The sequence below is a fragment of the Ruditapes philippinarum genome, unplaced genomic scaffold (genome assembly GCF_026571515.1).
Source record: "Ruditapes philippinarum isolate M1 unplaced genomic scaffold, ASM2657151v2 ctg697_1_1_1_1, whole genome shotgun sequence".
Lineage (NCBI taxonomy): Eukaryota > Metazoa > Mollusca > Bivalvia > Venerida > Veneridae > Ruditapes > Ruditapes philippinarum.
Window position 1 is genome coordinate 160,229 of NW_026859667.1, and position 12,038 is coordinate 172,266.

The window sequence follows — 12,038 nt, forward strand, 5'->3', positions numbered from 1 at the left end:
ATGAAGAAATAGTTTACATGTATATTATTATACAATGTAATTCTTTTATACTATGGATAAACACTTAAGAGCATGTCTGGACAAATCTCATCCAAAACATATACCCTCAGGTAAGCTAAAATATACATCTAAATTCAACAAATGCATTACTTTATGTTAACAAAAAACTAAAACATTTTTGTCAAAATATATACATAGTTTGCACAAATATCTACATAGTAAATCAATATAACTGAAAATTAAACTACACAATGGATTCAATTGTATAGCCTTGACCCCTAAATAACAAAATCATGACCATGACCCCTGAATATAAAAATTTTGGAGTAAATTTCACTGTGTTCTAGTTGTTCTGTTTACCATTACCTAGCCCTCCATTACTTTTGCATTGCCTAGACTGACGGACAGACAGTAGACCACTATATGTACCCTCACTTAGAGAGCAGAAAAAAATAAAAATTAAAGAATACTTTTAGGCCAGGAGCTTTGTGTTTGATAATAAAAAGATAAAAGTTGTGATGGTCGATGACACAAGATCTTGATTTTTGTTTGGGTTTTAAGTCACAGCCACACTGTTAACATCATGTGGCTACATCTCACCTCCCTGTTACAGAGAGTACCTTAATGTACTAGTAAATTTACTGATCTATTTTATGCAAGCTGGATAGCATGATAAAATCTTATGCCCCCCCTGGCAGGATTCAAACCTGCACCTGTGAGGGGACCAGAGGTTCAATACCAGCCATGTTAAACTTCCCGGCACGCAGGCCCCTGATTTGAATTTCATAATACAACTTAATTAAATGCTTATTATAATTTACTAGAAGTAATAACAATAAATAATTGTGTTAACAGTATTACACAATACCAGTATACAGATTTGTACAGTTTGACATGTGTCCCTGTTTGCTGCCTAGTGTTTCAATACTATAAAATCTCTCTAACTTTATAAAGATATACTATGCTCAAATTTGGTATTAGAAAATATTGATAATTGCTACACTGTCTCTTTGTAATAAATATAAAATAAACATGTTTTGACTTAACACAAAGTTGATATATTCTGCTTTAAAACTTTACACACTATAGGTGGTCACAATATGAATATATAGTATCATTAAAAAAAACTGGCAGTTATTTTTTTAAAGAAAAGACCAATTTTACTTAACCTGTAATAAGGAACACAGCTTCCCATACATAGTTTATTTATACTGTTATTTAAATTAGACACATTCAGTAAAAAATTTCATACATTTCAATAAGATTTCTGTAATTAAAATGTTTTACTCAAGGATGAGCATAGTATATCTTTAACTATTTGAAATGACAAAAGGACCAATAATAACAAATATACAAATATATCTGAGTAGTGAAGAAGCTTAATTACTTAACTGATCTGTGTACCATAACTTTGCTGCCAGTTTTTATCCTTGTACCACCTTATCTCTAACTTAATTTTACTATACATCTTACATCAATTTAAAAAAATGAATATATACATCATAAAACATCTATATAAATATGGAAACACAATCTTTGACCTTACTTTGCAGTTCTACATTTAGACTTCTCTTACCTAAAAAAAGAGTATTTTATTTAACAAGAAAAAAATCCTACAGTTATATTTATCTGGAACTTTTTCTAGTGAAAGGAAAAACTGCTACATATTTTATTATAGGAGTTATTTAAAAACTTTACAATGGGTGTTCAATCAAAAGTTTACAATCTCTTTACAGATATATAACATAGAGGTAGAATGACAGATCCTGAAACTAAACAATTGAGTATTTCTCTTTTTTTTCTTCTTCACAAAATGACATCAGACAAACATGTCTGAATTCTTGCTAAATTTTCAATCTTTACTGAAGGAAGTAAATGTATAGAATTATACCATACAATGTTTGAAAGTATCACGAATTCTACAGAGAATTATCCATAGGGAGCAAAGAAAATAAAATAAACAAAGAATGAATAAATGACTAGTGGTTTGATTGTGTCTGTTAATGAGAGAATGGTAATATATCTTTTACATGCCCTAGCACCAGTTTTAATAGAAGTCAATCTTGACCAGCTAATGGTAGAGTTGGCACTGATGATTTTGAAGAAATTAAAAAAATATAACAACTCAGGTGACTATGTAAATCTGCCACACATCAACTTGTTATTTTCTGTTGCAAAGCAAAACTAACTCTTTTTTCCCCTTTTTAACCTTTCCGTCAACATTTTCATCTTTAGAACTAACCAAAACTTTCATATAATTATAACGAACAAGATTTTATTTTTTAGGACAAAAGAGTTGTCTCCCTCTGGTCCAAGTGATATGCCTTGAAAGTTAAATTATCGCCTCACCCCTGTTGCCCTTGTCAACAACTTTTTGGCTTTTGGTTATGTAAAACGATATTTTATTCAAAGAATTCCTGTATAATTTTACAAGGATCATATCAGAAGAAAATGAACAAATTGTGTGTAATTCAATATCAAAAACAAGAGCACTGCATGCAGTGTTAACACTCGTCTGTTAAAAAATTCTAAATTAAAAAGGGGCATTACTACAACAATATAGCTTTCAGCCTTGCAGAATTATGACTGCACCTTGTCATGATATGCAAATATTGCAAGTTTTATATTGATAACTTTTAAAATGTTTGAGTAATGGGCTACATTAAAATTTTTGCATGATGACAAGGACAACAGCACAGAAATCATAAAAACTCAAAATTTTCATCAAAACAGAAAAAAACTAACAATGCAAAAAAATAATATGATTTAAGATTTATGAAAAAACAACTTTTGTAAAGTAACTAACCCCAAGTCTAAAATGTAAAAGTCTAAAATGTAAAAGCACCATTTTATAAAAAAGAAATACAGGTAATAATTGCATTGATACTATTTTTATACAGTAGTTTTAGAATATAGTTTGAAGAATACCTTATTAAACAAATACCATGACAAACATGAACAAACACAATCAAAAAGATAATTACATTGTGTAATTTGTGTGTTGTAGATATAATATTTAAAACAAGAGGGCCATGATGGCCCTGAGGTCGCTCACCTGTATATAGCCTTTTATTTGAACATACTTGGTAGACACCCATTAGAACATGTTTCATGCTAAATATCTTAGCTCTAGCTCTTTGAGTTCTTTAAAAGAAGATTTTTTAAGTTTTTACTATATGCATATAGGGAAAATCAATGACCCCCTGGGGCGGGGCCAATTTTGACTCCAGGGCTTTTATTTGAACAAACTTGGTAGACACTCATTAGAAGATGTTTCAGGCTAAATATCTTAGCTCTAGCTCTTTGGGTTCTTTAAAAGAAGATTTTTTAAGTTTTAGCTATAAACATATAAGGAAAATCAATGACCCCCAAGGCGCTGCCAATTTTGACCCAAGGGCTTTTATTTGAACAAACTTGGTAGACACCTATTAGAACATGTTTGATGCTAAATATCTTAGCCATAGCTCTTTGAGTTCTTTAAAAGAAGACTTTTTAAGTTTTTACTATATGCATATAGGGAAAATCAATGACCCCCCGGGGTGGGGCCAATTTTGACCCCAGGGCTTTTATTTGAACAAACTTGGTAGACACTTATTAGAACATGTTTCATGCTAAATATCTTAGCTCTAACTCTTTTGGTTCTTTAAAAGAAGATTTTTTAAGTTTTTACTATATGCATATAGGGAAAATCAATGACCCCCTGGGGCGGGGCCAATTTTGACCCCAGGGCTTTTATTTGAACAAACTTGGTAGACACCTATTAGAACATGTTTCATGCTAAATATCTTAGCTCTAGCTCTTTGGGTTCTTTAAAAGAAGATTTTTTAAGATTTTACTATATGCATATAGGGAAAATCAATGACCCCCCCGGGGCGGGGCCAATTTTGACCCCAGGGCTTTTTTTTGAACAAACTTGGTAGACACTCACTAGAAGATGTTTCATGCCAAATATCTAAGCTCTAGCTCTTATGGTATTTTAAAAGAAGATATTTAAAGTTTTTTCTTTCGGTTGCCATGGCAACCAGAGTTCTGCATGGAATTAAATTCTTTGAACAATTTTTAAAGGTGACCACCAAAGGAACATTCCTGTGAAGTTTGGATGAAATTGGCTTAGTGGTTTATGAGGAGATGTCATTTAAAGTAAAAGTTTACGGACGGCCGGATGGCCGGACGGACGCCGGACGAAAAGTGATCACAAAAGCTCACCCTGTCACTTTGTGACAGGTGAGCTAAAAATGAATGAATAAATGACTAGTGGTTTGATTGTGTCTGTTAATGAGAGAATGGTAATATATCTTTTACATGCCCTAGCACCAGTTTTAATAGAAGTCAATCTTGACCAGCTAATGGTAGAGTTGGCACTGATGATTTTGAAGAAATTAAAAAAATATAACAACTCAGGTGACTATGTAAATCTGCCACACATCAACTTGTTATTTTCTGTTGCAAAGCAAAACTAACTCTTTTTTCCCCTTTTTAACCTTTCCGTCAACATTTTCATCTTTAGAACTAACCAAAACTTTCATATAATTATAACGAACAAGATTTTATTTTTTAGGACAAAAGAGTTGTCTCCCTCTGGTCCAAGTGATATGCCTTGAAAGTTAAATTATCGCCTCACCCCTGTTGCCCTTGTCAACAACTTTTTGGCTTTTGGTTATGTAAAACGATATTTTATTCAAAGAAATTGTGTCCTGTATAATTTTACAAGGATCATATCAGAAGAAAATGAACAAATTGTGTGTAATTCAATATCAAAAACAAGAGCACTGCATGCAGTGTTAACACTCATCTGTTAAAAAATTCTAAATTAAAAAGGGGCAATACTCCAACAATATAGCTTTCAGAATTATGACTACACCTTGTCATGATATGCAAGTATTGCAAGTTTTATATTGATAACTTTTAAAATGTTTGAGTAATGGGCTACATTAAAATTTTTGCATGATGACAAGGACAACAGCACAGAAAATCATAAAAACTCATTTTTTTTCTTAAAAACAGACAAAACTAACAATGCAAAAAAAAATAATATGATTAAAGATTTATGAAAAAACAACTTTTGTAAAGTAACTAATCCCAAGTCTAAAATGTAAGAGCACCATTTTATAAAAAAGAAATACAGGAAATAATTGCATTGATACTATCTTTATACAGTAGTTTTAGAAAATAGTTTGAAGAAAATCTTATTAAACAAAATACCATGACAAACATGAACAAACACAATCAAAAAGATAATAAATTTGTGTGTTGTAGATATAATATTTCAAAAAACATCAGTCTGATAATTTATATTACAGTAATAAAATAATATGAAATATAGCAAAAATGTAATAGGCCATTTCTAGATGTGCCAGATAGCTCCAGCATGAAACAGTGTTATCATATGTTCAATTAATATCCTATTATTGCAGTAACATATTTGTAACATCTATTCATTTTTGTATGAATCTGTAAAAATGCTTAAGATGGAAAAAACAAAACAAAACCTCTTAAAAACATAAAAATTTTTTTGTTTTAACCATAAATATTTTTTCATGGTGGTTAAGCTAACTTTATTATTAACACAATAAAATCAACATTAAGCATTTCTGTTATGTCAAATGAAAGAAAAAAAATCTGTAGTTTCAGAATAATTAATTTGTATAAAAAATAAAAATACAGCAGTGTTGTTCTGTTGTTTTATTTATAATACAAACACAGTATTCTGCTAGGTAATATTTTGCTATGAAACAACTGTAACATGATGGTTTTATTGCACTATTATACTATGATAGAGTATGATCCATCATACATGTATGTATATTTTTGATGTTTTCTTACTATTTATGTAATGTGAGGAGGTCAAGCAGCCTTAAACTTAAACATGTTTGACTGTGTTCAACTAGAAATGCAATGTAAACTGTAAAATTTGTTTGTGCTTCATACAAATTTACTTTTTAACCATTTAAACTCAGTGTAGATATAAACTATTTTTTAGTTCATTGATAATATAGGGTTCCATGCTTCTATTTACAAATACTTTTCATGAATTTTCAATATACATGTATATTAATGTATTAAATATTTCACTTTTTAATTGTCATTAATATTACCTATCTTGTTCCTAGATTAAAATGTAAAATGGTTTAGAACAAATACAAAAAAAAAAAATGTTGTAAATATCAAAAAGTTTTAAATAAACAATATGTTGTACAGTGTAACTTCCGAAAACCGAACACCCATGGGACTTGTCAAAAAGTTCGGATTTCAGAGGTTTCCGGAATTCAGAGGTTTATGATAATGTGGACAAGACTAAGCCACTTAATATCACTAAATGTCAAGGAAGATGTGTCCATTACTGTATTATCATATATAATAGTCTTTTAATCAAGATAAAGATGTGCATGAAAAGAATACATTTTTATTTTACCTGCAAATGCTTTTGAATTTCTATCAGTTTGTAGAAATGTTGTTAATTGCATAAACTTACATATCGTCCGATGCAAGTTAATTTATTATTACATAAAATGCAATTAAATCCCTTAAGACATTTGATGCATACATTGTCCAATTAATTGTCATTAAATTTTTAATCCGCTAATAAACACTCCAAATTAACTGACCGCCGTAAATTACTTTGATTAACCGCATCACTTCACAGTTTGTGATTTTAACGCGTGTCAAATTACACGATCACCGCTAATTAGTAAACGATCGATAGGGAGATTAAATCTTCCTGCAGGGTAAAAATTCTCGTATTACAAAGTATTTCACACCTTTGGATATTTCCGGTTTTTGGAGGTAAAATTGCATTGATTTGACTCTAATTTTACGAAAATATCGTCCGGAATTCAGAATTTAGAAGTTCCGGAATTCAGAAGTATTATATTAATTGAAAATAGAAGGGGAAAAATCGGGACCGAAAAAAATGTTCGGTTTTTAGAAGTTTCCGGATTTCAGAAGTTCCGGAATTCGGAAGTTACACTGTATAAATTGAACCAACAAAATCTGTAGAAAAAAAAATTCTGAAAGTGTATGTCTATTTTTTAGCTGTTTTAATTACAGTATTTATTTTTATCATTAAAATTAATAAATACTCAGGGCCCTTGTGTGGTATATTGACAAAATATATCACTGTTCAAATTTGACTGCATATTGTTAAATATCCAAACAACAAAGAAAATTGATATATGACAATAAACAACAAGAATGGCTACGTTACTACAATCTGTAAACTGAATTATTACAAATGTAACATACTCAAAGTAAACAAAATTATTTGTTTTAATTTGTTATACATGTCTTTACATAATATTTTGTTCCACAGATTTGACTGCAGACCAGAAGTAAATTTTGGCAATAAACTTATAGTTTTATAGTAAATAAATGTTAATCTACCAGTCAATATATATATGATGACATAATTTACCTGTCTATATATACACCTTGAAATAAGTTAAGCACATCCCGGAAATTTAAAATTGGTTGTGATTGAAAGCACTGTTATGAGATGACGACATAATTGAACTAAGAAATAGTAATTTGATAAGTAGCGTTACCAATTTAGTAATCATAAACAAGTAAATTTATGAGTTTTGTTTATTCTTAACCAAATTATTGAAGCATAACCAAATGTGTTGTTTATTACCAAAATTTTAAGTGTTTATAAGTATGGTGTTGAAGTGTTTACAAAATATTTACTGGTGGATATTTTTGGTAAATGTTGATGATTACGTAACCTAAAATGACAATATGTAGCCAAATTTTTAATGTGTGTAACCACCACGTTACACACCACGTGCCCGGATGACAGCCTCATTCCTTCTCCACACACTACAAGTAAGGAGTCTAATGCGATTTTGAGGTAAATTTTGCCATTTTTTGTGCAGAGATTGTTTCAGTTGTTGCAGGTTGACTACAGATTGCCAAAATAAAATTTAAATTTTCAGTTGTGGTGATGTCAAAATTGAAGCAAAAATGCCAGGTGTGCTTAACTTATTTCCAGGTGTATATATATGTTAACATAATCTACCAGTCAATATGACTGAACAACACGGAGCATTGTCCTCTCCATAGTAAGGTTAATTTCAAAAGTGACTAAAACTCCGGCTACTTATACATGCCATGTATATAATATTGAAAATAATTCATCAAGAATTTAACAATTATTCCATCCGAGATATTTAGTATAGTAAAGGATAACACACTGTGTTATTGACAACTTCGCTCTCTCTGGGAGAATTCTTAAAACAAAAAATCAGTACAAAATATAAATCTCAGTATTAAAATAAAATTATCTTTTTTTCTAAATTGGCAAAGAAGTAATTTCAAAATTGTATAAAATTTTGACAAAAAAAAACTTATAAATATACCTTTAGAATAGTGTACATCTTAATTTCTTGTAACAATTGTCTAAAAATAGTAACCATGTGATTTTTTTCTGGCATTTCAAATCTGAAAAATCTGCACTGTCAGCAATTTTATGGCAAATATATAAACATAACAGAATATGCAATAAACTACTGTATGTCAAAATGAAATGACACTTTACAAAGATCGATCTCTTAGATCAATGATACTAATGTAGAAAAAAATACATTATACATAAAAAATTCTAAAATATCTGCACATATGCCTATATTAGTCAGTTATAACCATTTCTCGTCACATCTAAGGAGAAACGGAATGTCGAGACATTTCATCACCCTCTCAATGTCTGAATTCTCTCTTAACCAGACATTATTTCATAACCAATCAAAGCCCTTCAATGAAAATATACACCAATCACAGTAGTTACAAGCTCCCAGGAGCTTTTACATAAAACTTCATACTACAAATCTATATTTAGAAACATCACCAAATACACAAAAATATAAGCATCTGATTAACTGCTTCTGAACATGTTCCTGAAATACTGACCAATCACAGAACTGCATTTATCAGACTAGCTCCTTCACTTGAAAATCTTACAGTAAGAGTAAAGAAACTTGAAAATAAGTTAAATACAAACCATCTATTCAAGTAATAACCTACACTCTTACTTCCATATTTTAAATTCTTACAGAACCATTCTAATTTCTATAATATAACTGGCACTAATTTCATTTGATTTTCATTCTTCAAACCCCCCAAAACCATCACCTGGATTTCAGACTCACTGTGGTCGCACTTTCTCGTAGTGAAACTGTAATACTTTCTGAATGTATAGATGTCCGTCAGACAACAAATATGTCTGTTGATTGGGACTGTTTGAGCTTTCCTGTAAACCCATGTCATCTAACTTGTCTATAGCTTGAAACGTCAATCGTTTTTGAAAATGAAATTGTTCTAACGCAAATTCATAGAATTCGTGCTCCATCTTCCAAATTGTAGATTCTTGTATTTTATCTATGGAATCTTCACTGGGCTTGTCTTTCTTGTTTGTTTGACGAAGATGGGATTTTTCTCCTGAAATTTATATATACATCAAAATTTTTTTTTTAACCCTTTCACTGCCAGAGGGTTATTGTTTAATTGATCACCTATTTGCCACAGGGTTTTCTAAGAAATTACTATATTAATGATTAATATAATTATTATTATTTGCTATTAGTATTATAATAATTATATATGTTACCAAATCTGTGAGTATAAAAATTATTATTGTTGATGGTATAATATTCTTTATATTTATCATTATTTTTATTATTCTTATTATTAATTTATTATTATTACTATTATTATTATAGAAACGGCTAAAGCAGTCCATATAGCAAATACGCTGAAAATAACAGGGACGACATAAGCCGTCCCTATGGCAGTGAAAGGGTTAATATAAATATCATCATAACACCACTAGATTTAACATGGTATTTTAGTTTTAAGTTGTTTCAATTTTCTTGCTCTGATGTGTAGGTCTCATTCTTTATTTAAAATGCCTTCATTTTACTGTTATGAAATTTATACACTACTATAAGAAAAATGTGCTAATGAAAATATTAGTTTTCGTAATTTCTTTCCAGAATATGATTTCTATATAAAGTGCTAGAAAAAAAATCAAACGCCAGCTGCCATAACAGACTGGAATATCTAGATCTTACCTCTCATTACCGTCCAGCTAGATAATCCGGTCTGTACCGGCATCCGGTGTAAGATCCTTATAAGTTTTAATACAATTGTTATTATAGAAACCTATTTAATTGTTATTTTACCATTGAGGTACAAGTCCATCGCCCCCTTGAAGAACCTCGGCAGGATCACTTCCATCATAGCTATGAAGTCCCCTAACTCTTCTGTGACACCAACCAAAAGATATTTGTTGACAAGATTAAACTTGGCTTGCTCCAGGGCCCATCTACTACCAGGCTGCCTGAAGTTGTTGAACATGACAAAATATCATATACCATCTATTACAATAGATTAAAATGAGAACCATTCTTCACATTAACTGCGTCAGACCAATCTGCCTTGTTTCAAAACTAAAATACAATAAGCAGCAAGGCCTTGTAAAACAAAGCCAAGCAACAATTGTTATTAAATGTTACTGGTTTTCTTTAGTTAACTTATGACTATAATTGTCTATGTAATAAAATTATTCAACTGTTGAATTTTGCCACAGTCCATTACAACGGTTAAAGACTATAATTATAGTTAGATAACAATACATCAGAGAGTTACAATATATGCTAACAACAGTTTATACAGGCTTGTCAGACAGGCCTGACTTTACTTGAAGCATTTCAAGGGTGGCTTCATTCAGAGAATATGGAAACTAGCTGCAAGATGTCAAATAATAATGAGTAACAAATTAACAATCACATCTATATAAATTTCTCTAATATCATATTAACATTATATCAGAACAATTCTACAGTTTTTTTTCAGGTAGTTTTCTTAATCTATCAAGTTCTGGCAACTTTCTGTTATCTTAATTCACTACCAGAGGCAATAAAGTAAAAATCATGTATAAATTTGAGCATTCATTTAATCTGCACAGTGACTGCCCTTGTTTATCTATATTTTACAGTAATATTTACTGTTATGGATTGATATTGTAGGTAATCAAGCAGTAAATACTGTATCAGTGAGTTGTGTAATGTAGTAAATACTGTATCAGTGAGTCTTGTACTGTAGTTAATACTGTATCAGTGAGTTGTGTAATGTAGTAAATACTGTATCAGTGAGTTGTGTACTGTAGTTAATACTGTATCAGTGAGTTGTGTACTGTAGTTAATACTGTATCAGTGAGTCTTGTACTGTAGTAAATACTGTATCAGTGAGTAGTGTACTGTAGTAAATACTGTATCAGTGAGTAGTGTACTGTAGTTAATACTGTATCAGTGAGTCTTGTACTGTAGTAAATACTGTATCAGTGAGTAGTGTACTGTAGTAAATACTGTATCAGTGAGTAGTGTACTGTAGTAAATACTGTATCAGTGAGTGGTGTACTGTAGTAAATACTGTATCAGTGAGTAGTGTACTGTAGTAAATACTGTATCAGTGACTAGTGTACTGTAGTAAATACTGTATCAGTGAGTAGTGTACTGTAGTTAATACTGTATCAGTGAGCCTTGTACTGTAGTAAATACTGTATCAGTGAGTGGTGTACTGTAGTAAATACTGTATCAGTGAGTTCTGTATTTTAGTTCATACTGTATCAGTGAGTCTTGTACTGTAGTAAATACTGTATCTGTGCATTGTGTACTGTAGTTTATACTGTATCAGTGACTCATGTATTGTAGAAAATACTGTATCTTTGCATTGTGTACTGTAGTTAATACTGTATCAGTGAGTCATGTATTGTAGAAAATACTGTATCTTTGCATTGTGTATTGTAGTTGATACTGTATCAGTGAGTCTTTTACTGTAGTAAATACTGTATCAGTGAGTAGTGTACTGTAGTAAATACTGTATCAGTGAGTTGTGAACTGTAGTAAATACTGTATCAGTGAGTAGTGTACTGTAGTAAATACTGTATCAGTGAGTAGTGTACTGTAGTAAATACTGTATCAGTGACTAGTGTACTGTAGTAAATACTGTATCAGTGAGTAGTGTACTGTAGTAAATACTGTATCAGT

General features: G+C 30.6%; 1 protein-coding gene across 1 annotated transcript in view; it reads right to left on the minus strand.

Annotated features, from left to right (window-relative positions):
• Positions 1-6,977: 6,977 nt before the first annotated feature.
• The window catches only part of LOC132757455 (heparan sulfate 2-O-sulfotransferase 1-like), a 48,334-nt gene continuing 43,273 nt past the window's right edge, over positions 6,978-12,038 (minus strand). The window contains exons 7-8 of the mRNA XM_060748735.1: positions 10,173-10,330; positions 6,978-9,429 (exon numbers count right to left, since the gene is read on the minus strand). Coding sequence (XP_060604718.1) covers positions 9,137-9,429; positions 10,173-10,330 — 451 coding nt within the window. The 3' untranslated portion in view covers positions 6,978-9,136. The remainder of the gene's footprint in view (positions 9,430-10,172; positions 10,331-12,038) is intronic.